This window comes from Galeopterus variegatus, unplaced genomic scaffold, assembly GCF_000696425.1.
Source record: "Galeopterus variegatus unplaced genomic scaffold, G_variegatus-3.0.2 Scaffold523, whole genome shotgun sequence".
Taxonomy (NCBI): Eukaryota; Metazoa; Chordata; class Mammalia; order Dermoptera; family Cynocephalidae; genus Galeopterus; species Galeopterus variegatus.
The window spans coordinates 291,889-318,190 of record NW_007726634.1 but is presented as its reverse complement, the minus strand read 5'-3'; the positions used below and the strand labels follow the sequence as shown (position 1 = coordinate 318,190).

At 33.0% G+C, this 26,302-nt stretch overlaps 1 protein-coding gene across 1 annotated transcript in view; it reads left to right on the top strand.

The window, feature by feature from the left end:
- Positions 1 to 26,302, top strand: part of GLS (glutaminase) — a 78,927-nt gene that overhangs the window by 30,923 nt on the left and 21,702 nt on the right. Inside the window, 7 exon segments of the mRNA XM_008569671.1 lie at positions 7,894 to 7,926; positions 8,015 to 8,073; positions 12,477 to 12,543; positions 13,107 to 13,157; positions 14,241 to 14,417; positions 19,125 to 19,256; positions 20,270 to 20,362. Coding sequence (XP_008567893.1) covers positions 7,894 to 7,926; positions 8,015 to 8,073; positions 12,477 to 12,543; positions 13,107 to 13,157; positions 14,241 to 14,417; positions 19,125 to 19,256; positions 20,270 to 20,362 — 612 coding nt within the window.

Genomic DNA, 26,302 nt, shown 5'->3' with positions numbered 1-26,302 from the left:
TACATTTACTCTTATTCTCAAGTCTTTTATGCTCTCATGAGTTGTCAAGTTTTCAATTGAACTTGTTTCATTTGTTTTACTTGTGTCATGCCATAATTAAAATAAATGAGGCTTATTCCAATTATTAAGTTATATTATTTTTCTTATGCTTTGAAGTTTGCATTGTATGTGGTTTTTTTTGTTTTTTTTTTAATGTTTGGTTTACCTTAATAATTGGAAGCTCTAATGTTGTTTTGAAACAAGTATTTGAAAGTGGTTCTATTCTGATAGATTCTTATATCTATCACAGAATTTTAGATTTTTTATATTTTAATTAAGATTTTTAATATCGAATTATAAATTTATTTATATTAAAATAAATGTTATTTGTGTTTGGAACATTTATATACATTCTTCAATAAGTCTGTGCCTATCTATTCCAAGTTAGAATAAAACATAACTACATGGCTTTGTAGTTGCATTACTGTGGATGGGGTGTACCCTGGTCACACAAAGAACATTTGAGTATAAATTATACCCTTCGCCCAATTTACAAAAATCTATCTGATTTGTATAATAGCAGTTCTCTTAACTTTCATGAATTTCATATCTTCATAAGAAAAAGCTCGTAATATAGAAGTCTACTGTCTTAAGAACATATATATATATTTAGTTGTTATTTTGGGGCAAATGCTTGGTAAACATCGACCCACTTAATTCTTCTACTTTAAAGAAGTAGATATTATAGCCAAGTATTTTTTAATATAACTAATTTCAATAGGCTATAGAAATGTTCATTTTCCCCCATTATAACATCTAGTTATTTATGGCTATTTTATATAAGAGGAAGTTGTCGGTTCGAGGTGAAAGAAACTGCTTATTGTAGAAAATGATAATGCAGTTATATGCTAGGTACAGTTCTGTCTTTAGGTAGCTTACATTGTAGAGTGGGATATATGCAGAAGTAAGTGGGCCCTTATAACGAAATTTAATACATGCTGAGATGAGAGAAGAGTCTCGTTAGTAATTATTCAGATTTGAACAAATAACAACTTAGAAGTAAAGAAAGCTACTATAAGACAATAACATGTATATTATGTTATAATACAATAGCATGTATATGTTATTGCTTGATGAGAAGAATACTAGAATTATTCTGAACCTTTTTTGGGTTTTCCCAGAAAAATAACCACGTACCATGATTTTACATAAACTTCAGGGAATGGTTCATGGACCCTTTGAAACTCATCTATAGATCCCAGTTCAAGCACTCTTAAACTGGGGCAAGATTAACATGGTTCACCAATAGTGTTCTTAAAAAAGGGCATATGTAAATAATTAATAGAAGACTTCCTTAACTGTGTGCAGTTAAAAGTCTTTTGTTTAATGATTCACTGGTTTAATAAACTATACTGAAATGCTGCATGTGGGAATTGCATGTCTGGTCATATGACAATATCATTTCATTACTTTCACTTACCATGTTCAGTAGTAAGCTGTAAACTATACATTGAACCACATTATTATGAGCAATTAGATACAGAGTTGAAACACACCAAGTGTGGATCAGTGTCCAACATTGCAAAAGTTTAACTGAGGCATATTGTCTTTACAAATTTGATCAGTGATTTAAAATTTAAAAAAATTTTAAATTTACTAGCAAAGTTGGAAATGAGCTCTGGGGTATGATTCATATTTAGGGTCACTTGCTTTGAGTTTTTGTTTTGTTTTTAGTGTGTGTTTCATAGTTTTTGTTTCTTTGTTTGTTTGTTTATGTTTATACAAATCTTGGAGGGGTAAGCCTGATATAACCCTGTGTAAAAATGACTGCCCCAGAATGTAATACTTTTCTTAGGATCTCCTTAAGAAATAACTAAAAGTTCACATAAATATGTATATGCAATCTCTGCAATTTGTATGATCAAATAGTGTTTATAAATTGGTAATGGTTTGAAATTGAGGTAATAAAACCACAGCCAAAGGGCTTACAGAAATTGTCAAGCCTCTTACTTTACATAGCTGAGAAAACTATGCCTGGGTAGGTTGTAGCAACAGTAGAATTACACATGAGCTAAATCTCCTGATATTCTGTTTGTTGTTAATTGTAATTCATTCTGCCATATTTAGTGTAGGTGTTTGCTGCTTCCCGTAGTGATATCTTTGACTTTATCTAGCATACCTATATTGTCCAAAAGCAGAAATAATATTTTCTTAATTTTAACATACAAAAGATACTGATTTATTGGCTTAAAAGTCACATCTATTTTTTAGTGGGTGTATATAGACATTCTTTGGACATTAGTCAGTGCCTGTTGTCTGTAAGGAAACAGGCCCATTGCCAAGATCTTGCAGTTGAGTACCCAAAGCATGGCTATTTTACCATGGCTACTATATTTGAATTCTGTTTTTTAGCTCTTTTTTCAGTTGATGACCTTAAAGCTATTTGTGATTTTTTTTTTCTGTCAAAATTCAGGACTTTATTATGGTGACATTAAAGCAATTCTTGTCATGTTATCCCCCCCACCCCAAAATTAAGTAGAGTCTTTAGTAAGACTCTTTATTTCATAATTTTGTAGTATTGATATTTTTTCCTTGTAGGATTGGTGGTGATCCTCAGGAAATGGGGGAAGAGGCAGAGCAAATGTTCAAAAGGATTAGCAGATTGTGGAAAAAAGGAGGATTTGGACAGAAGGAACCTGTTGCATAAATTCTTAACTACTAAGCTTATAGGAAAACTTCAATATTTAAAATTTTAAACAAAGCTATATAGGTAAATACCTTTTTGAAAACAAATGTCGTTTTATATTTAAAATGCACATAATTAAAAAACATAAGGGTACTATACTTTCTTTTTGTCTGTGCTAGCTACTAATGTTAAAGGAGTACTTTTTGTTGCAGTCTGTTATATTTGATGATGATAATGTATGATTGCTTGACTTAAAGGAAAGAAGAAAAATAAATATGAAAGGAACACAGTTATTTCTAGATAAAACAGCAGTATCATTATGTAATTTTTTTTCTTTTTAGTGGTAAGAATTTCACCTAGTTTTCCTTTAAAAGTTAAGATCTGGTGATAACTTAAGGGTTAGGATGGAAAAATGAGGGCAACATACTGCAAAATAATTGCCACACTTTTGCTTTTTCATTTAAGAAACAGAAAGATACACTGTCTTCTATGTTTATGTCTCTTTATTCTAGTGATAGGTTCCAGTTTTTGTCATTCAAAGAAACTTTATTTTTAAATCAGATGTATTTTTGAATTTAAAAAAATTGGGATTTTCCTCTCTCTTTAAACGATTTAATCATGCTCCATGAAAGTCAAGACACGTTTATATTAATGTATGTGTAATGCTCAATTTAGTCATGTTAACAATAACCTGTTAGATTTGCTTATAAGCCACGTTTTTAAGGCAGTTTCTGACTCTGGGGAGTAATGGATGATGCCCTGGACTTTGTAACATTCAGAAGACAGGATTATATTGGTTTATCTATGTCATGTTTATGTCAGTTGATGCATTTGTGGTTTTTTTAATGAAAGATAGATTATTGCCAACTGAATTCCCTGTTCTGTTAACTTTATGTTTACAGTTAATTTATGAAAATACTGGATCTAGAACAACATTAGTTTTTGCCAGTAATATCTATTTTTAATTCTCCTAGAATACTCGGCTTTAAAGCATTTTTTGTGGAACTAAAAATTTTATAAACTTAAGAATATTTTGTAAAATCATTTTCAGTTACCACTTTTTGCCTCTTTCCTGTGTGTTCTCTTAAGTTTTAATTGGCTTGCACCTCCACACTGTATGAATGGAATAAAGTGAGTTATTTACAAAATAACTCTGATTAATGCATTGACTTTAAACAAGCCATTTATATATTACATTTATTGGCAGATGTCTTTGTAATGAATCAATTCATGAATATTTGTAAAAGCAAAGTATAAAAATACTCCAATGTAATTACATTAATTCTTTTAATAGACAGTGTTAAAACTCATTGCCACTGTCAAATTTTCATTTATATAGTTTTCTTCAAAGCTGGTAAATTTTGTAACTTGATAGGCATGTTTATAGAAAAATATGTTCGGATAATTTTTTTGTAGCGGGATCTGATTACCCTTTTCAAACCACATGGTTTGCTTTTAAAAGTCATTTGGGGGCCGGCCCAGTGGCGCACTGCGCTAGTACGCCGCTTGGGAAGCGCGGTGGCGCTCCCGCCAAGGGTTCGGATCCCACATACAGACCGGTTCCCGCTCACTGGCTGAGCGAGGCGCGGGGGCAGTGCCGAGGGTTGCGATCCCGTTGCCGGTCCCGGTCTGGTACGGGGGCGACACTGAGGGTTGCGATCCGTTGCCGGACACGGAAAAAGACAAAAAAAAAAAAAAAAAAGTCATTTGGTGCATGGATTAGAAATTTGGTAAATATATTTCATCCAATTTGGTTTCTTAAAAACATGTTCCTCCCCATCCTCAGAAAAATAAATGTATTACTACTGTATGTACTACAAATTATTGTAACTTTTTCACAATTAAGAAAACATGAGATCTAAAAGCACTTGTACAGTGAAGCATTCTACAATGCTTCAAACTGGGATAAACATATCCCTGGGTACATGAATTATTTCAAAGGGATAAAGGAACATTGATCGTTTTAAGACAATCAATTTCCAGATCTGTTTCTGTGTGTACTTTTCTTAAAATTAATCTGCCTTTGGTCCAGCTGCCCTCCCATTTTTCAAAAGAGAGGCAGATTAATCATGTGTCTCATATTTCATTATGGTGTACTGGTTCAGGTTGCAAAAACCTCCTGGGTACCAACAAAAGAGAACATTTTGAGATATTGGAGTTAGTGGTATTGAGGGTATAAATCACTGTAATGACTGGTAAAAAGTCCTATTGTATACCAGGTTGTTTCCAGTTCTTTGGTTTCCACAGAATTGAAAGAGGATCTAATAAGCAAGTTGTCAATAAGAGTATTAGCATAATTTTGAGGATAGATTACTGTGTGACTTTTGGTATGTAATGAGGTAGAGGCATGTAGAGAACTGAGTGACATTGCTATAATAAAATTTTTTCTATTTTAGTTTATTCATCTGTTGTAAGCAAGGTTTCTCAACTCATACATTTGTAAAAATTAAAAATATGAAGAGAATTAATCCTCATCTCATTCTAGCAGTAGAAAATGTCCACTGATACATGAACTAAAAATCAATTACTATTTTTTTCTTTTTTTTCTAAAAAGATGACCGGTAAGGGGATCTTAACCGTCGACTTGGTGTTGTCAGCACCACTCTCAGCCAGTAAGCTAACCAGCCATCCCTATATGGGATCCGAACCCGGGGCCTTGGTGTTATCAGCACCACACTCTCCCGAGTGAGCCACGGGCCGACCCTACTATTTTAAAGGAGAGAGAAAATGCTCAAAAGGGGAATCTTGCAAATTAGTGTGGGAAATTATTAACAAATACACATTTTTTCTTTAATTTTTTATTATGAAAAGTTCAAATATATATAAAATAAACAAAATAATATGAACAGTACTATGAATATGAATAATACTCATTCCCAGCTTCAATTTTTGTAGCATATATTCTACCACCCGTCTTACCCCAATACTCCATAATGATGATAATGGCTTTTTGCAGTTTTTGTTTTTGCTTTTTTGGGGCAGGGGCATTTACTCTAACTTATTTTGTATATGTATGTGTGGTTTTTTTCCTAAGAGGTTTGCAAATAAGCTTTGTACTACAACTTTTTTGAAATTAAAGTAACATGACATTTTAATGATTTTAAGATGATTTACTCTAACTTATTTTATATATGTATGTGTGGTTTTTTTCCTAAGAGGTTTGCAAGTAAGCTTTGTACTACAACTTTTTTGAAATTAAAGTAACATGACATTTTAATGATTTTAAGATTCCATATATCCCAGGGATACCTGAAAACTTTAGAAGAAATATAAGAACAAATATATTTTATTGACTTAAGTTAAATGCCATTTCCAGGGTACATAGTGAGAACAAATATTAATCAGATGCCTTTACATTTAAATGGGGAAGTTTTGGAGAGAGACATTCTTAAGTCAGCATAGTCACTCAGTCTCTTATTTTGCCCTGTTTACATGATCAATCTATAGCATCTCAAGTAGGTTACCCAAAATGTTATATAATGATAGACATTGTACCTCAGTTGTTTCTTAGAAGCAACGTAAAAGTAAACTTTATTGTGCTTTACTTCAGCAAGCCACAAAATAGACCAAGTATGTGACCACAGTCAAGAATTCAAATGGGTTTTTTTTTATATTAAACAAGACAGCTAAATAAGGAAAACCTGTATTAGTCTTACAGAGAGCAGTTTACGTTAGGGAATGAAAGTTCACTTGTTTATTTTACATTGATTAATTGTACAACCGGTAATTATTCATGTGACATCCCAATGCCAATGGTGACATCCTTTTCCGAAAGAGTTGTTTTTTTTGTGCGTTTTCGAAGGTTAAAAAGGTTTTTGTGGTTTAAATGTTGTTACATATTTTACAGCATTAGGATCTATGGAATATTTTGACAACTGCAACAGTTCAATGAAGTTGGTAATTTCTTCTTTTAATTATTTTTCATTGAACAGCTTTGGAGTTACATTTCTACATTTTGATTTTTGGTGTATTATAAGGAAAGAAAACTTAAAATATGTCAAAGGATGCTTTAGAGAAAATACATAGATAGTGATTACAATATGGCTGTAGCTAAATTACCCTTATCTTGGTTAAGTTTTGTGAATACCTGATTTTGATGAAATAGTGTGGTGTTCCTTCCAGTACTGATTGTATATGTGTGACTGCACATTTTTCTTAAATAAGTTGATTTGTATATTTTCACAATTATCAGCCACACCCTAATCCTCTTGTTAAATGGAGAATGAACCTGGCTTTATTCAGTTAAATAATATTCTGGTACAGGTTTTCCCCCATAACAACTTTAAAGTATAATGTTTTGGATTTTTTTTGAGGATAAAGTTAAAAAATATGTTTTTAAAACTTTAGTTGTCAAATTATTTTATTTTAAGCCTGTTTTAGAAGTTAGAGATGTATTGTTTCTATTGGGTGCATATCACCAATTAATACGTTTGATTTCAGATCTACAGCTTACTGCTTTGTAAACTTCGCCGAGGTAAAATGAAACCATTTGGCTACTTGAACTGATCTACATTACATAGGTTTTTCCTATTGACATTTGCATTAGATAACATGTCAGAAATAGAAGCAATGAAACAATACATCTTCCATACTCTGAATTGGCATAATGCTAAATACAGTCACAGCTAATCTTTTAGAGACTATTCAAATATATTTTTTTAGTTCAATTATTATTATAACAAGTGAGAGATATTAAGGGTAGAGCTTTCTCTACACTAATATGTATCAATAATGTCTGCATATACTAGAATTATAAAAGATTAGTTTTGCAACATAACTCATTTTTCTAATGCTAATATTGGTTTAAGAGTTTTAAAAATATGTAAGTAGATTGTTCTTAATTATTTTTTAAGGGCGAAACTTTGTTTTTAAAAATATGAAATTAAATAAATAACATACATTTTAGCATATTATGTGCTGTCATGAGAGATAAGGGATTCAAGATAACTTGTATTTAAAATTCTGTAACTTTGGGTTAGGTAAAGCTATGCTTAAAATAAAGCATTCTCTTTCTAATTCTGATCCATTCTCAACATGTGGGTGTTAAAGAACATGCAAAAAAAGTTTATATAAATAAGTTACTTTAGAAGCATTTACTAGATTTAAAAGTACTAATGCCATGTATTAATTGTAATGGTAGCTGCTTGAAATTTTGATGTTATACTAGCTTATAACTTAGTTGTGGTGGTGCCTATATTAACATATTTATGTCTCTTATTCCTTTGCAGCAAGGAGTAAATAATGCTGAAAAATTTGACTATGTAAGTACAACATAGAATTTAGTTTTCATGCTACATTGTTTATGTATTTGTTCTTTGGTTACTAATACTTCCTAATTTTGGTTTATAGGTGATGCAGTTTTTGAATAAGATGGCTGGTAATGAATATGTTGGATTCAGTAATGCAACGTGAGTCTGATTTGTGACTTTGGTTTTTACTGTGGGTCAAGCCTCTTTGAATTAAATTTGAAAATCTAGATTATAGAATTTTATCTTAAATACTGTTTTGTTACTTTTTATATATATATATATACTGTATATATATATTATATATACTGTATTTATAATTAATCTGCTCTGAATTAAATTTGAAAATCTAGATTATAGAATTTTATCTTAAATACTGTTTTGTTACTTTATATATATATATATATATACTGTATATATATATTATATATACTGTATTTATAATTAATCTGCTCTCTCGGTCAGGACTTCAGTGAATAAATGATTACTTAAAATTTGGGCATTAGAGAAAAACGAATGATTTCTAAATTACATAATAGAAACACTTAGAAATGCTTTAAATAGTTTAAATCAACTTTTTATAAGTAATCATACAATCAGAAGGGACTCCAAATTTACCTCAAATTACTGGTGCTTATTCAGTTTTCTCTTTGCCTATAATACCTGTCTTATCTCTCTCTGCCTGGCTAACTTGATCTTTATCCCAGTTTTTCATTTTGAAATTTGCAGGTCTACAAAAAAGTTGAAAGAATAAACAATGAATATCTAGAATATTTCACTTACAGTCCCTGATTGATATTTTGTCTCATTTGATTTTTCTTAACCTCTCTTTAGATAGATAAAAATACAAGTATATATGTAAATCTGTACGTATATAGGTAAATTATACACCTACATTGTTGGTTTTTTTTTTTTGCTAAACTACTTGAAATTAAGTTGTAGACATCATGGCACCTTGCCCTTAAATAACTCACAATGTATTTCCTAAGAATAAGGATATTCTCCTGCATAACCACCATACCATTAACATACTTAAGAACATTAATTTTAAAATATGACATTAATTTTTTTTTTAAATTTAGGAACTAATCAAGGTTCATGCATTGCATTTGTTATTATATCTGTTTTTTCTCTTTAAATTGGAGCAATCTCCCTGCTCTAAATCCTTGCTTAAAAGTTTTTATTAAATGGCTTTTTTTGAAGAGTGCAGGACACTTGTTTTATAGAGCAGGGATTGACTGATTTTTTTTCTTTGAAGAACCAGACAGTAAATATTTTAGGCTTGTAGTCCATATGGTCTCTGTTGCATTCAATTCTGCTTTTTTAGTAGGAAAGCAGCCATGGACAATATCAAGCTGTGTTCTGTTGATTTTATAAATCAATAAAACTTGATTTATAAAAATAAGCAGCAGGCCAGATCTGCCCCATGGGCTACATTGGATATTCCCATTTGAATTTGTCTGATTGTTCCCTTCCAATTAGAAAAATGTTAAAACAGTTTTAATGTGAATACAAACTGCTATTTTGTTCTTATTTTGTACTCACTGCTTCCCATTTCAGGGCCAGAGTTTTCAGGTTATCTTCCTTACCGTTAATTCATTAGCTTTGGTATCTTTTCCAGGAAGTTTTCCATGAATCTCATCTTGTCTCTTTTCTGTGCTCTCATATTACCATATTTCATTGAACTTATCTTTGCCACATGACGACTGTTAGACTCTGACCTCCTTAAGACGTGGAGTTTTGTGTCTTCCAATTAATTTATGTGTCCTCGTTATCTGGCAGATAATAGGCACTTGAGATAGTATTTGATGAGCTGAACTATGTGCCAGGCACTGTGTTAATTGCTGAGGAGTAAGTCCTTTATCTATGTTACGTTGATTTAAAAAAAAAAAAAAAAAAAAAAAAAAAAAAAAAAAAAAAAAAAACTATGGCAAGTTGACAAGAATTTTTCCATATCCAAGTAGTATTTTTCTGACCATAGAAATGTTCAGATGTGCAGTTGGAAGGGACTGTCTACCTCAAAAACATGAGGGGACTTCAAAAAGTTCATGGAGAAATGGAATTAAAAGATAAAAATTAAAATACAACTTTATTTTTCAACATAAGCTCCATCAAGTTCAAGAAACTTCTGTAAGCAATGATGCCTGCCATTTAGTCCATCCCTAAAGAACTGAGGGTCCTGGGAATTTAATTGTGTTAATGCAGTCTTTTTTACAATGATTTTTTAAGATTGGGAAAGAAAAAAGTCAGAGCCAAATCAGGACTGTAAGGGGGATGCTTAATGATGTTGCATTGAAACTCGCAAAATTGCCCTTGTTTGATGAGAGGAGTGAGCAGGAACACTGATGTGGTGGAGAAGGACTCTCTGGTGAAGCTTTCCCTGGTGTTTTTCTGCTAAAGTTTGGCTAACTTTTTCAAAACACTCTCATCATAAGCAGATATTATCATTCTTTGGCCCTCCAGAAAGTCAACAAGCAAAATGTCTTCAGCATCACAAAAAACTGTTGCCATCACCTTTTCTCTTGACTGGTCTGCTTCTGCTTTGACTGGACCACTTCCACCTCCTGGTAGCCATGGCTTTGATTGTGCTTTGTCTTCTAGATTGTATGGGTAAAGCCATGTTTCATCTCCTGTTACAATTCTTTGAACAAATGCTTCAGGATCTTGATCCCACTTGTTTAAAATTTCCATTGAAAGCTCTGCTCTTGTCTGCAGCTGATCTGGGTGCAACAGTTTTGGCACCCATGGAGCAGAAAGTTTTCTCAACTGTAATTTTTCACTCAGAAACCTATAAGCTAAACCAGTTGAGGTGTCTGTGGTGTTGACTATTGTTTTTGCTGTTAATCATTGGTCCTCTTCAGTTAGGACATGAACAAGATTAATTTTTTCCTCACAGATGTTTTTTCTCTTTAAATTGGAGCAATCTCCCTGCTCTAAATCCTTGCTTAAAAGTTTTTATTAAATGGCTTTTTTTGAAGAGTGCAGGACACTTGTTTTATAGAGCAGGGATTGACTGATTTTTTTTCTTTGAAGAACCAGACAGTAAATATTTTAGGCTTGTAGTCCATATGGTCTCTGTTGCATTCAATTCTGCTTTTTTAGTAGGAAAGCAGCCATGGACAATATCAAGCTGTGTTCTGTTGATTTTATAAATCAATAAAACTTGATTTATAAAAATAAGCAGCAGGCCAGATCTGCCCCATGGGCTACATTGGATATTCCCATTTGAATTTGTCTGATTGTTCCCTTCCAATTAGAAAAATGTTAAAACAGTTTTAATGTGAATACAAACTGCTATTTTGTTCTTATTTTGTACTCACTGCTTCCCATTTCAGGGCCAGAGTTTTCAGGTTATCTTCCTTACCGTTAATTCATTAGCTTTGGTATCTTTTCCGGGAAGTTTTCCATGAATCTCATCTTGTCTCTTTTCTGTGCTCTCATATTACCATATTTCATTGAACTTATCTTTGCCACATGACGACTGTTAGACTCTGACCTCCTTAATCCCGTTGCCGGTCCCGGCCCGGTACGGGCGCGACACTGAGGGTTGCAATCCGTTGCAGGACACGAAAAAAGACAAAAAGGGAAAAGAAAAAAAAAAAAAAAAAGAAGGTCATGTTAGAAATCCAGGCTTTGTACCAGACTTTATCCTGTCTCTCTTCTTTCCCATCAGATTGGCAGGCTTATTCAACTGCTTGCATATTTGATCATACCTGTCCTTCCATTCCTATTACTGCTGCCTAAGTTCAGTCATTCCATAGCTCTCATTACAGTAGTCTCTTAATATATCACTCATCCTTTCTTTTTCCCCTTTCCCAAACTGATGTCAGAGTTATCCTCTAAAATGTAACTCTGACAGGATAACTTTTTTGAAAGCCTTCAGGCTTTTGTTTTGTGGGCAACAGGAACCATTACATTCTTTGGCATTTATTGATCTTGATAATTTGGTCCAAGTCTCCTTTGTTACCTCGGTGTTTCTCTGCTCTTCTCCATGTTCCACACGGTTTCCCAGATATATCAGATATTTGTCGTTTTTCAATGAAGTCCCTATCTTTCACGCTTTTATAACTTTGTTCATGCTGCATGGAATTTACCACTGTTTAGGCTCCCCCCGAAATCTGTTAATCCAGTGAGTCCTGCAAGATCCATTTTAAGTGTCCCTCTCTCAGTGAAATTTCCATGATTCCTTCTGTTGGAATTGACTATTTACTGTACTTTTGGACAGCCAGAGGATTCTGCAAATTTTCACTTTATTTTAATGGTGGAATATTTGAGAATTTAAAAATTAGCTTCTTTATTCACAAAATAGGAAGCATAGAATGGCCTTAGTTCATTTCAGTCCTTTCACAGCTGAGAAAGGTAAGACTGAAAGAATTATCACTTATATGAGTTGCCCAAGGCCACGTAACTACTAGCCTGTTGACAGAATTGAGACTGGAACTCAACAACCCCAAATCTTAGTTTAGTGTTCTTTTATACTGTACTTTGCTATAAAAATTAAACTGAAGAACAATTTCATTTTTGTAGAAAGTAAATGAATAGAACAAAATTTTTTTTTCTTCTAGGTTTCAGTCTGAAAGAGAAAGTGGAGACCGAAATTTCGCAATAGGATATTACTTGAAAGAAAAAAAGGTTTTTCAATTTTTGTTCTTATTTCAAATTATCTTTTATTTGATAAAATATTTGAAGATGTATGATAAGAATTCAGCAATAGCTGTTAAGCAACTACCTATTATTATTTAAGGTGCAGAAGTTTTTGCGAAACACTCTTGAGTCAATGTTACCAAGTTGTTAATATTATTAAACTGATTTGTATCTGGCAGTATTCAAATATTCGATTATATTAATATAAATCCTGCTTGAGGTTTAATCTATTTTTTCAGAAGAAGAATACCTGATTAGTGTTGATTGCCCTTGATTTTTAAATTTTAAGTGGCTGGTCCAATAACTTAGTTATGAAATCAGTGTATCATAGTCAGTTAAACTAGTATCTAGAAATTTATGTGATATGATATAATTTTTCTTTATTGTTCTTTGTTATTTTATGTTTATATTCTTTTATAGGTTACATGCTGTATTCTCAAAATGAAACATTTATTTACATTTTAAATTTAATCTTAATGTATTCTTTTACTTATGTGCATTTTCTTTCCCCCGTGTGCCTATATTTTTAATTGCCTTTCTGTTTTTTTCAGTGTTTTCCAGAAGGCACAGACATGGTTGGTATATTAGACTTCTATTTCCAGGTAATTTAATTGTATGAACTGTGTATATAAATTGGTATGTCACATTTTACAAAATATAGGTGTCTCTGAGATCTTGGCTATAGGCTATAGGAAAATACATTTTACATTGGCTTCTAAAAAATGTAGTCATGAAAGGCAGTCTCATGTCTATATGTCCTAAAAATTCATGCCTCAAAATGTAATAGGGAAGAATATAATGTTTTAAGTAAAAACTAGGAAGTGCCAAAAAAAAAAATGTACAGTCTCAGAAATTGGTTTCTCCTGATTGTAAATTGAGCTGTTTTCTTAGCTTCTCCCAAACAATGCAAAATCTATTTGTTTCTTTATCAGAGAGCTCTTATTCGGCATTTTAAAGTGTCAGTTTCTCAGCTGTCTTGATATCTTTTGTAATTTCTGTTACTACTCTACCCTGGCTTAACTGGTGAGAGGAGAAAAAATCGTTTAGTTCGCTTCTGCAGTGTCACATAGTGGGTTTTCTTCTAAGTTAGAGTTGTCAATATTCGTCATGGGGGTGGGATCACAAACATAACCTGCTGTGGTATAGAACTCAATTTAGGACAGCCTCACTGGAGATCCTCCCTTCCCCCATATTTTTAGTTCAGTTTATTCTTACAGATTTAACATTGGTGCCACTGATGTAGCTGTAATGTGAAGCTACATTATTGTTAAATTCTAGTTTACCTTACATTTGCCTGTCCTTACTTTTGAAGGTGCTTTAGTTTTAACCTTTTAGTAATCTTATAGAATTTATAAGGGAGGTTGATAATGAAGTAGATTTTGATGAAAGTCCAAGTCACAGTCTGTCATCTGCCCAATGTGAAAAAATTGTGAGTTGGAAATCAAGAATACAAATATAAAATTCAAAAGACAGAATAACTTTTGGCAAATCAGGATAAACCTTAAGGGGGCTAGAATTTTGGTCATTAAAATCTTTGGAATGCCATCAAGTTATATTGAAATAATTTTTTGGAAGAAATATTTCAGTTCTATATGAAATACCAGATAAAATAGATTATCTTAGAAGTCGACTGTAATACCGAAAGTAATAGCCTTAACTTGAGCTCAGTTTTTTCTTTGTTTTAGCTGTGCTCCATTGAAGTGACTTGTGAGTCAGCCAGTGTGATGGCTGCAACACTGGCTAATGGTGGTTTCTGCCCAATTACTGGTGAAAGAGTACTGAGCCCTGAAGCAGTTCGAAATACACTGAGTTTGATGCATTCCTGCGGCATGTATGATTTTTCTGGGCAGTTTGCTTTCCATGTAAGTAATTGTTTAATCTTAATTTTCTCTGGCAAGAAACTAGTCTGGGCTGGTTCTTTTAAAAATGTAGTTTGTACTTTGCTACTAAAGCTGTACATTAATTCTTGAGAGAGAGGCTTGTTTTCAAGGTTAATTTGTTACAGAATTAGTAAGGAATAGAGTTAAATAGTCTACCAGATGTTCTTATGAACTTAGAAGTTTAATTTATAGAACCTCATCACTTCTGCTTTTAAGGCATTCCATTGTACAAGATTAGTACTGACTTTCTTTACTTTCAGTTGTTAATGTTTAGCGTTATGGTGATTACATACCTAAAGAATTTCTTAAGTTCAGAAAGTGCATAGATGCAATGTATACTGTCTTTGGCTACAGCCATAGATGTTTAAAAGGACTGAAAATATGTTATTAAAACTTAACAAAAATGTGCTTCTTTAAACTCTGGTGTACATTTGCCACTTGTGAAATGTATAGAGTTTTCTTATTTCATTCTGCTCATGTCAAGTCATAATGCCGTTCTAAAAATTTTTTTTATTTTGGAAATTTTCAAACATATAAGAATAGAGAGATGCATTTAATGTTACCCATCACTCAGCTTTAATAATTGTGAATGCATGACCAATCTTGTTTCATCTGTATGCACATCTACTTCCTCCATCTTTGTCATATTTCTAATATGTAATTCTAAATAAGGACCCTTAACAAAACATAACAGTATCATTATTACATATAAACACTTAAATATTACCTTAAAAACTTTAATATCATCATTAATTTAAATCACCATTAAATATAATATTATAAAATATTTAGTCAGTGTGTTCAGATTTCCTGGATTATCTCATAAATTATTATTATTTTACAGTTTTTTTGACTTGGGATGCAAATAAGGACCATACATTAAGATTGGTTTTGTTATCCTTTTTCTTTTAGTCTGTAAGTGTCCTTTTGGCTTCTTTCTTTTTTTTTTTGTTTTTGGTTGAAACAATTTCCCACAGTCTATATTAGTCTGTTTTTGCTGCTTATAACACAATACTTGAACTGGGTAATTTATAGAGAAAAATGACATTTATTGTTTATAGTTTCTGAAGCTGGGAAGTCCAAAGTCCATCTGGTGGTGGCGACAGTGACCCAGGAGTTTCACATTGCAAGATGGTGGAAGCAGAAAGAGAGAATGAGAGAGAGAGAGAGAGAGACAGATAGACAGACTCTTCTCTTCTTTTAAAGCTCTTAGAACCATGCCCTTGACCATATGGGAAGTCCAAAGTCCATCTGGTGGTGGTGACAGTGACCCAGGAGTTTCACATTGCAAGATGTTGGAAGCAGAAAGAGAGAATGAGAGAGAGAGAGGGAGAGACAGATAGACAGACTCTTCTCTTCTTTTAAAGCTCTTAGAACCATGCCCTTGACCATCATTTTTAATCTTTCCACTACTGCACAGTCCTATAATCCCATCACCTCTTCAAGGCTCCACCTTTCAATTACCATAATAGGATTTCCCACCCTCTTAACAGTCACAGTGGGGGCCAAGTTTCTAATACAAACTTGGGGAACACAATTCAAGCTTCAGTGAGTTTTGGGGGGACATAATTCAATTTACTACATTCCACCCCTAGCCCCCCAAAACTCATGTCCTTTTCACATGCAAATAAACTCATTTCATCCCCAAAGTCTCAACTTATTTCAACTCAAAAGTCCAGAGTTCAAAGTCCCATCTGTGAAACCAACATGAGTTATCTACTGCCAAGATATGATGGTGGGACAAACATAGGGCACATATTCCCATTCCAAAAGGAAGAAATAGTCCAAAAGAAAAGGGTAACAGGTCCCAAACAAGTCTGAAACCCAGCAGGGCAGGCGTTAAATCTCAAAGCTGGCAAATCAGATACCTTGATTCCGTGTTTGACCTCCTCTCCACTCCTCTGGTGTGGGGATTGTGTCCCCAAGTCCTTGGGCAACTCCCCTCCTGCGGTTTTCCTGGTCTTAGGCCACACTTCAACACTCCCAGGCTGGTGTTCCATTCTGGTAGCTCCACAAATCTGGGGTCTCCATGGCAGCCCTGCTCTCACAGCTCCACTAGACATGGCACTATTGGGGCTTCTCTGCTGCAACTCTGACCCCACATTTCTGCTCGGCATTGTTCTCGAGAAGGCTGTCTGCAGTGACTCCACCCCTGCGACAGATTAATTCCTGGAACCCCAGACTTTTCCATACATCCTTTGAAGTCTGGGTGGAGACTTCCAAGCCTTCCCACCTCTGGCATTCTACAAGCCTGCAGACCTAACATCACATGGATGTAGCCAAGGCTTCCAGCTTGTATTTTCCAAAGCTGCATGTCCAGCCACACTTGGGGCCAATTTAGCCACAGCTGGAGTAGCCAAAGCATCCAGGGTGCTGGTGCTTGAAGCAGTTTCTGGAGGTGGTCCTGAGCAGTGAGGCTGTGGAGGGTACCTCAGGCCTGTTCTCCAAGACCATTTTGTCTCCCTAGGCCTTTGGGCCTGAAGGGGAAGAGTTGGCCCCAGAAGCTTCTCAATGCCTTCAGGGCCTTTCCCCCCTTCTCTTGATAATCCTATACTTTTCTGTTAATCTTCTTAGTACCATTGCATTTTTCTTCTGAAAATGCTCTCTGCTTCTCTACCACGTGGCCAGGCCACAAATTTTACAAATCTTTGTGTTCTGCTTCTCTTTTAAATTCTGGCTTTATGTCATCCCTTTGTCACCATAACTCAGCATAGGCTGTTACAAGTAGCCATGCAGCTTCTTTAGTGCTTTGCTGCTTAAAAATTTTTTCTGCTGAGTACTCTGGTTCACAACTCTTAAGTTCCAACTTCCACAAAGTCTTAGGGCATGGATAGAATGCAGCCAAATTCCTTGCCAGTTCACAGCAAGGGTGATCCTTGCCCCAGTTTCCAATAAACTCCTTATTTCTATCTGAGACCTCACTAGAATGGTCTTTACAATCCATATTTCTATCGGCATTCTGGTCAGTACCATTTAACCAATCTCTAAGACATTCCAAACTTTCTCTTGTCTTTTTGTCTTCTTCTGAGTCCTCCAAACTCCTCCAACCTTTCCTCAACACCCAGTTCCAAAGCCATTTCCACATTTTCAAGTATCTATTATAAGTAACACCCCACTCTCAGTACCAATTTTCTGTATTAGTCCATTTTCGCTGCTTATAACAAAATACTTGGGACTGGGTAATTTATAAAGAAAAACGACATTTATTGCTTACAGTTTCTGAGGCTGGGAAGTCCAAAGTCCATCTGGTGGTAGTTATGATAGTGACCCAGGGGTCTCAACATCGCAAGATGATGGAAGCAGAGAGACCAGAGACAGACAGACTCTCTTCTTCTTTTAAAGCTCTCAGAACCACGCCCTTGACCACTATTTTTAATCTTCACTACTACACGGTTCTACAATCCAATCACCTCTTCAAGGCTCCAGCTTTCAATTACCATAATAGGATTTCCCACCCTCTTAACAGTCACAGTGGGGGCTAAGTTTCTAATACAAAGCTTGGGGAACACAATTTAAGCTTCAATGAGTTTTGGGGGGACATAATTCAATCCACTACAGCCTAGATATTGCTGATTACATGCATTCTACTGTCCCTTAAATTTCTTATAAATTGGTAGATCTGATTCAGGTGTTCTTTTGTTTGCTTGTTTTGTTTAGTTTGTGCAAGATTACCTCATGGGTGTACTTCTATTGAGAGACACAATGTCTGAATTTTAGTAAACCATTAATGAACACTGTCCTGATGACATTAATTTTATCTTTTATCATAGTCATTTTCAAGTTTTGCATAATGTAAACTTAAGTTTTTGAAGAGAATTAATTTGAATTACCATTTCATCTCTATTCCTTAAATATTTCTCTGACAGAATACCATGGAAAATCTTTTAAGAAGATATAATTTCTTATTGTTTTCTAGCTGTAAAATATTTTTTGAAAATAACTTTTTATATTTAAAAGCAATACATGTTTATTTTAGAACAGTTAGAACATACAGTCATGGCATTGCTTTAGCAATGGGAATGTGTTCTGAGGAATGCGTTGTTAGGGATTTCATCATTGTGTGAATACCATAAAGCGTATTTACACAAATCTGTATAGTATAGCCTACCACACACCTAGGCTATATGGTATACCCATTGCAGTCTTATGGGACCACCGTCATATATGTGGTCCGTCGTTGACCAAAACATCACTTTGTGACACATGACTGTATGTTTAAGAAGAATAATATAAAAACATTAATAGTCCCACAATTTAGATGTAACTACTTTAACTCTTCAGAGTGTATCTTTAAAAAAATTTGCTATAGACAGATCTTTCCCAGACTATTTTATAGCTGTCCTTCTCATTTACTGTATTATAAACATGTTGACAAATATTTATCTACTTTTTTTTTTTAAAGATGACCAGTAAGGGGATCTTAACCCTTGACTTGGTGTTGTCAGCACCACACTCAGCCAGTGAGCGAACCGGCCATCCCTATATGGGATCCGAACCCGGGGCCTTGGTGTTATCAGCACCGCACTCTACCGAGTGAGCCACGGGCCGGCCCTTATCTGCGTTTTTAATGTTGAAATTCTATTGTATGGATATATACCATAATTTTAAAACCAATTTCCCTATTGTTGGACATATGGTTTTTATTTTAAAATGTTTACATGAATGCTCATTTTATCGAATTATTTTCAGGTTGGTCTTCCTGCAAAATCGGGAGTTGCTGGGGGCATTCTTTTAGTTGTTCCCAACGTCATGGGCATGATGTGCTGGTCTCCTCCTCTGGATAAGATGGGCAATAGTGTTAAGGGAATTCACTTCTGTCACGTAAGCATATTTTCTTAATGAAAATAGTAATCATATGAGTATAAGTTGATTTTATGCTTTTTTACCCATTTGTTATAGTTTATTGACTCTTGACACTCTGCCTGCTTGTGTGCCAGTACTGGCTAGCCATGGAGAGATACTCTTAGAGGAGCTTCATTTTGTCTCTACCAAACAACTCCCATTTAATTATTCTCATAGAAAATTACATTTGTTTGGTTTTTTTTAAATTTTCATAGTTATAATTAGTCTTCAGTTTTCAAAAGCTCAACAAAAGATATTAAACTTGGTAGAGTAATTCAAATCCCAACATATTTTAAGAATTATTATAGTTTATTGTGTTATCTTTAATCTGCATGGTTGAATATATATATATATATTCATTCTCTGAGGAATGAATATATATATTGAGGAAGTAAGCACTTCAAATTTTAAAAATAAAAAATTTTTAAAAATTGTTCCTGTTCTTGATTAGTTCAGTATTTTGTTGTCACCCAATTTTTGCTAATATTTCAGCTTCTGGTTTTATTTATACTTATTACTTCCTAGAGTACATGTTAAGTACCATACTCAATTATAATTCTGATTTAATTTTCAGTCTTTTACGTTTTACAAAAACTGGAGAATGGCATTGGATTGCATATAAAGTAAATTAGAGTAGATTGTAACCAGAATACTTATTTATATTTTTATGGAAAATTCCTTTACAGTTTTTTGGTAGAATTATTTTATGTTGCCTGTTATTATAAACCCCATTTTATAGAAGATGAAAGTTAGACAATTTGAGTGGCTGAGCTCTAAGGTCATGCTAGTAAGCAGTGTTCTCAAAACTTGTATCTGTATCTTATTTCTGATTTTAATCTTCTTCTTGATGTATCGTGCTGCTTTATTAGCATGCAGTGATTGTTTCTATGAAATAGTTAAGCTGGACAGTATGAGCATAGTTTGTTAAAATATGAATAAACACAGCCAGTAAATAGCCAATTTCTTATACCTGTTCTGTATACTATTTACAGGATCTTGTTTCTCTTTGTAATTTCCATAACTATGATAATTTGAGACACTTTGCAAAAAAACTTGATCCTCGAAGAGAAGGTGGTGATCAAAGGGTAAGCAAAATTATTTAGATTATTATGTATTTTTTTAAGAGAGAGAAAATGAGATTTGCCTGTTTAAATAAAACTAAAGTTTAATTTTCCTCATATCTTTGCTAATCATAAATGACTGTAAACAAATTGTTGTCATATTTATCCTGGATCCGTAGTACATAGATATTAAATATTGCTATTTTGTTACGTAAATTGGAACTAGTTAGCCTAGTGACTGGGTTTTACCTCCTGGTTTTCTGGTATTTTAAGCAAGATTTTAAAAATTCATTGTGTTAAAAGACATTGGAAAGTGCTATATGCTATAAATCTAAGTAAAAAGAAAGCCTTATTTTTTACTCAATATTTGTCAGTTATAGTCATGAATTGAAGTTTATTTCATCTCCTTGCCTACTGTGTAATTGGATACGTAAATAGGAAAGAGACTGTAATAACATTAGAGACTTTTGAAGCCTCACAGTAAGCTTTATAGGCCACTGTAGATGAAATATTTCTTTTTTTTTTTTTTCCTTTTTGTCTTTTTTTACTGACCGGTAACGGGATCGCAACCCTCGGTGTCGCGCCCGTACCGGGGACCGGCAACGGGATCGCAACCCTCGGTGTTGCGCCCGCACCGCGCTCAGCCAGTGAGCGGGAACTGGTCTCCACATGGGATCCGAACCCTCGGCGGGAGTGCCACCGCACTCCCAAGCGGCGCACTCTCCAGTGCGCCACCGGGCTGGCCCGATGAAATATTTCTTAAAAGACTGTTTAATGTAATATTCCTTATACCCTTAAAGTCCTATTTGTTTATTATCAGTGTGTTTTGCTTCATAGTATTGCACATATGTGTTCGTTTTTTAGAGCTAGTATTAAGAGTCAGGTCTTAAATTTTTGGTCTATGTAGTTTCTCACTGGACTGAGAGACTTGTGTTGAAAATTTTAATTCAGTTTCTCTGCATCTCACATAGAAAATGTTTATAGTAAAATTACCTAAGTAGACTTGAACATGAAGCACTTGTAAGCAGAAAATATTTTTAATACATGCTGAGTAAATTTTCATTAGTTAGTGCCAAACTAAATTTTTGTTAGTTCTGATCAAGGTTAACTTTTGAATAATATATGAGATTAAGCAAAGACAATAGAATAGAAACATCCATGGGAGTTGAAATGGGTGACATGGAACAAAATGTCAGATGGTGGTGGGTAAAATGTTCACAGATTTTATTAACATTCATTGAAAAATACCATTTTATAGCTTGGACCTTTCTTCACTCAAGTGCACTAATAAATTATATGTGTTGCTTGAACAACTAGCATTCCTTTGGACCATTGGACTATGAAAGTCTCCAACAAGAACTTGCTTTAAAAGAGACAGTGTGGAAAAAAGTGTCACCTGAGTCAAATGAGGACATCTCTACAACTGTAGTATATAGAATGGAAAGTCTGGGAGAGAAAAGCTAAAGAAATGGGTTCTAGTTTCAGAATGTTTCTTCATTTAATCTTTCAAGTATCTTTAGCTTTTTTGCAAACTATAAATATTTATTTGAGTTTTTGTGTTCTCAATCTTGGGTGCTGGAGCCATAGAGCTTTTTTTTTGTCTTTTAATCTTTGTGTAAAGATAATAGATTAAAATATGGATTTATTGGTCTTTTAAAAAAGTATTTACGAGTAAATAAAGCAATTGGCTTTATTTTAAAAAAATACAAAAAGGAAAATTTTCTTTTAAGATTTCTTGATGTAATTAAAATTTTAATTATATAGTCAGATAATTCCACTTTAAAATAGTAATAGAAAATTGTAATTTCTCAGTTCTAAAACCCACAAATTGAACTTGTACATTTTGTTGCATTTTGTTTTTTCTTCAGTCTAAAAGTGACGTGATGTCTATAGAGGAAAAGTACTTTTATGCTGAATACAAAACTAAAAGGGCAAAATAATGGGTCCCAAATTATTTTACTTAAAATAGAAGTAGATTATAAAATTAGCTTACCTTTACATTTATGCCATTTTTACTGATAGAATGGCTTTACATTTTTAAAAATTCATTCAAAATTTTATCAATCACTTTAAAATGTCTTCTTAACTTTCTTTGCAACTCCTATGTTCTGTCAGAATTGTCAATGTACAGGAATGTCTTATAGTACTAAAACATTCCAGCCAAAGATTTCAGATATGAGATAATGACATGTTTCATTGTTAAAAAGCTATAATGGTTAGTTACACAGAGAGACAGACAGTGTTTTCAAGTGAAATGTTCACTTATACAATTTTATTTTCGTATTATCCACATAATATGTTTTATTTAAGTATGAATGGCAAATATTGGTTTTTAGCTTTTAATAATTTTATTATCCTAATAATTTCATAAATGCTAATGAATAATTACTTTTGTGATAAGTTATAACATCTGATAAAGTTTGTTCTATTTGAACTCTTTTAGAGTGCTTAGGAAATGAATTTAGTCTGAAGGCAGTAAGTATCCTACTAAAGTATCTGTTAGATCTGAATCCTTTGTTCAGTTATAAAAATGCAATATTGAGAATCTTGTTTTTAAGAGAAGAACTATGGGTTCTATACAACCTGATTTCAAATAATAATTCATAGTATTCAAAGTCTGTCTTGGCAAAGTGATTGTAAAATTCTATAGGACCTATTCACACTTCTACCTTCTTCCATATACCACTCTGATTTTCCCCACAGTTCCCCATAGTTTCAAATTTGTTGGTTTGTTTTCCAGTTATTTTCTGAACTTGTAAATTTGGTTATGGAGTAGGGTTTATAAGGAAAACTTGATGGTTTCTTAGCATGATGGCTTATATGTGGTAAGGCAAAGTCTGTAAAAATAAATTGAATGTAGCAAAAAAGATTTCACTGAGTAATTTAGTGAATACTAAATTTACTAGTACACTAGTGAATACTAGGTGCAATGTAGATAGAGAAAATATTAAACATATGATGTCTTGCGTTTGGGAACTGTGATATTAGGGAAAAGAAGTTCTCTCCCACAGTTGCTGGTCAGAATCCTTCTGGGCTACATTAATTATTAAATTTACTTTTTAATGCTTGTATATTAAGGTTTAGAGGATTTTACTAAGAATTCTATGGTTACTTTAATGTTCTTCTAATGTTCAAATACTTATCCTAATTGGATGTTCTCAGGACCTTGCCACTGCAGCACATTTGTGTTCGTTCCACTAGAGCCATTTATAGTTTGGGCCATTGAATGCCTTAATTTGAAAAAGGCTTAATTTTTTTCCCCTATGCTCTAAATTATTACATGTTACTACTTCATTTGGAGGTTGATTTTACTTCATAAAATGAAGATTTAGTTTTCATATTGTTTGCATATTTGTATAGATTTCAAAATTAGGGTATTAATTTGTGGCACTTACTAATATGTTGGTAAGGCTTAAATGCACACTTAGGAATGAAGTAGAGTTATCTAAGCTACTGTGTTTAGAGACTGTTGTTAAGACCAAGCATCCAGAAATTTTTATAGGAAGGTATTAATGGAAGAAGAGGTAAGATATTGTGAATAGGCCCTCAAACTTAAAAAAGGAAAGACAAGAAAAGCTTTGCCAGTTTTAAGGACATATTTTGATTCTTTGAGTGTTGTTAATAACTTTTCAAATAAAGTTCTTGAAAAGTACCCTATTCTTGGGTTTAATGTTTCATGCCATTACTGATTCTTGATATTCAAGCATTTACAAGATAGCATATTCATTTTTCTTTATTTCTTTCTCTCTCTCTCTCTCTTTTTTTTTTTTGGCATCATTAACATTTCATTTGAAATGCATATTCTTCCTGAAATACTTTGCTCTCTCTTTTTTTTTTTTGGCATCATTAACATTTCATTTGAAATGCATATTCTTCCTGAAATACTTTGTTTTTAGCATAAATGTTGTGCATTTTATCTTAGTGTTTGGATTAAAACGTTTGTGTTGTTTAGCTTTCTTTCATTTGCTTTGTATATTTAATAATGTATATCTTTATTTTCTAGTATGCCTACTTTTTGTATTGTACAATAAATTTATTTTAAGCTGATTTTATTGGTTTTTTTGTTTTTTGTTTTTTGTTTTTTTAAACAAAAGTAACTACAATATTTTAAGTCCAAAAACAGTTGGGATTTTACCTTAGAAAAAAATTATCCTTTATGAAGATTCTGTTAAAGTGAGAAGTGAAACTAGAAATACTGAAAAGGGCTTTTTTGATTTTTTTTTTTCTTTTTTTCTTTTTTTAATGCAGTATAGTGTTGGTGGGTTTTATGGGGAGAGGATGTTTCCTATTGGTTGTACTAGAAGTATTGAATAAAGACTTTCCTCCAATTTTTTTGTTGTTTTTCCATTTGATAACTTAAAATAATACATCCCTAATTGCAGGTTCTTTCTTCTGAGGAAGAATATCATTGATGTTATTGACTATGTTATTCTCATTTTATCTGTTGCCTAAAGAATAGGACAAATATAGCTAAATCAAATGAAGAGTATCATAATATTGCTTTAGAATAAAACTTCATCTCAGTAGAATTTATATTGAGTGTAATGATTATAATATAGAAATTTATATTAACTGCTTTCTTAAGGGATTTAATTTTCAGAAGGAACTTAGTATATTTCTATAGCATGGTCAAATTATAGTCCAAATTACAGAGGCTTCATGTGTTATAGGTTAAATACAGTACTTGAAATTTTTCTGTTGAGTAAATCTGCCATTCATATTCCAGAAAGTTCCCAAATAACAATATATTGTAGAAGTTTTAAAACTATTTGAAATCAGAAATATCTTTGCTTACATGCTTACATAAATTTGTATTAATCTGTGGGGGTTTTTTCCATAATGTTCTTTTAGAACTAGTTAATAAGGAGTTCCAGTATAATGGTATATTCAGTACATGTAAGAGTTTATGATCAATTGTTTTTAAAAGATACATTTTTTTAAACCCACTTGAAGCAAGGAGAGAAGTAGGGCTTCAAAATGCTTGGATCTTGATCTGACAGTGTAGTGTTTCATAGGCATACATGTATGTGGAAAGAATTGCTGGCATATACTGATATGTCAGTCTGTATCCTGGTAATTTATATATAATGTGTTTGTGTTGTATATGTATGTTTGTGTGTATATATGTGTCATCTGCCTATCTACCTAAATGTTTGAAAATGACCAGCAGTTCTTTCCACATAGTGTACAGTGGTCTTCAAAAAGTTCCTGGAAAGATTCATATTATCTTTTGTTTTGTGTTTTTGGGGGGTTTTTGTGTGTGTCTGGCCAGTAGGTCGTATTATCTTTTAATTTCATTTTTCCATGGAACTTTTTGAGGTACTCTCGTATTATGTGTAAATTGCCCATTGGTCAATTATGTTTCTATTCCATATAGAACCTTTGCCATAAAAGAAGTCCTAATATTTTGCTGCCCTAGAATTTATAAAATATAACATTTTACTTATTCAATTTGACTTTGAAGATTTGTGGTGTCTGTTGTTGCTCCTCTCATTTACTCCCAGCACTGTTCAGGGTAAGAGAATAACAATATTGGGGAACTCCAAAAAAGTGAAAGCAGGAACATCAGATTCATGTGGAGCTTGACTTTAAAGCATTTCCCAAAATGTATTATGAAGGATCATAGTCAACTTAAAAATAAGTCATGTACTTCTCACGTTCAACAGTATATTTTATGGAATAGTTTTATTTAGTTCACTTTGTATAATTTTAAGTCTCAAGAATCTACTATTTACTTTTTTAAATTTTGGTTTTTCTCCTTAATGGCCTTGAAAATGCTAGAATGTATTTTTAAAAAGATTAATGATCAGTCTACTTAATTTGTGATGTCTTCTCAATTCTTTCTCTGCCATTTTATATTAAATTTTATATTTTCATTGCATAATAAAAGCAAAACCAGATGTTGGAGATGCAGGATCAATGGAAATGTGTTATAATGCATCATGGTCTCACACTGAGATTTTC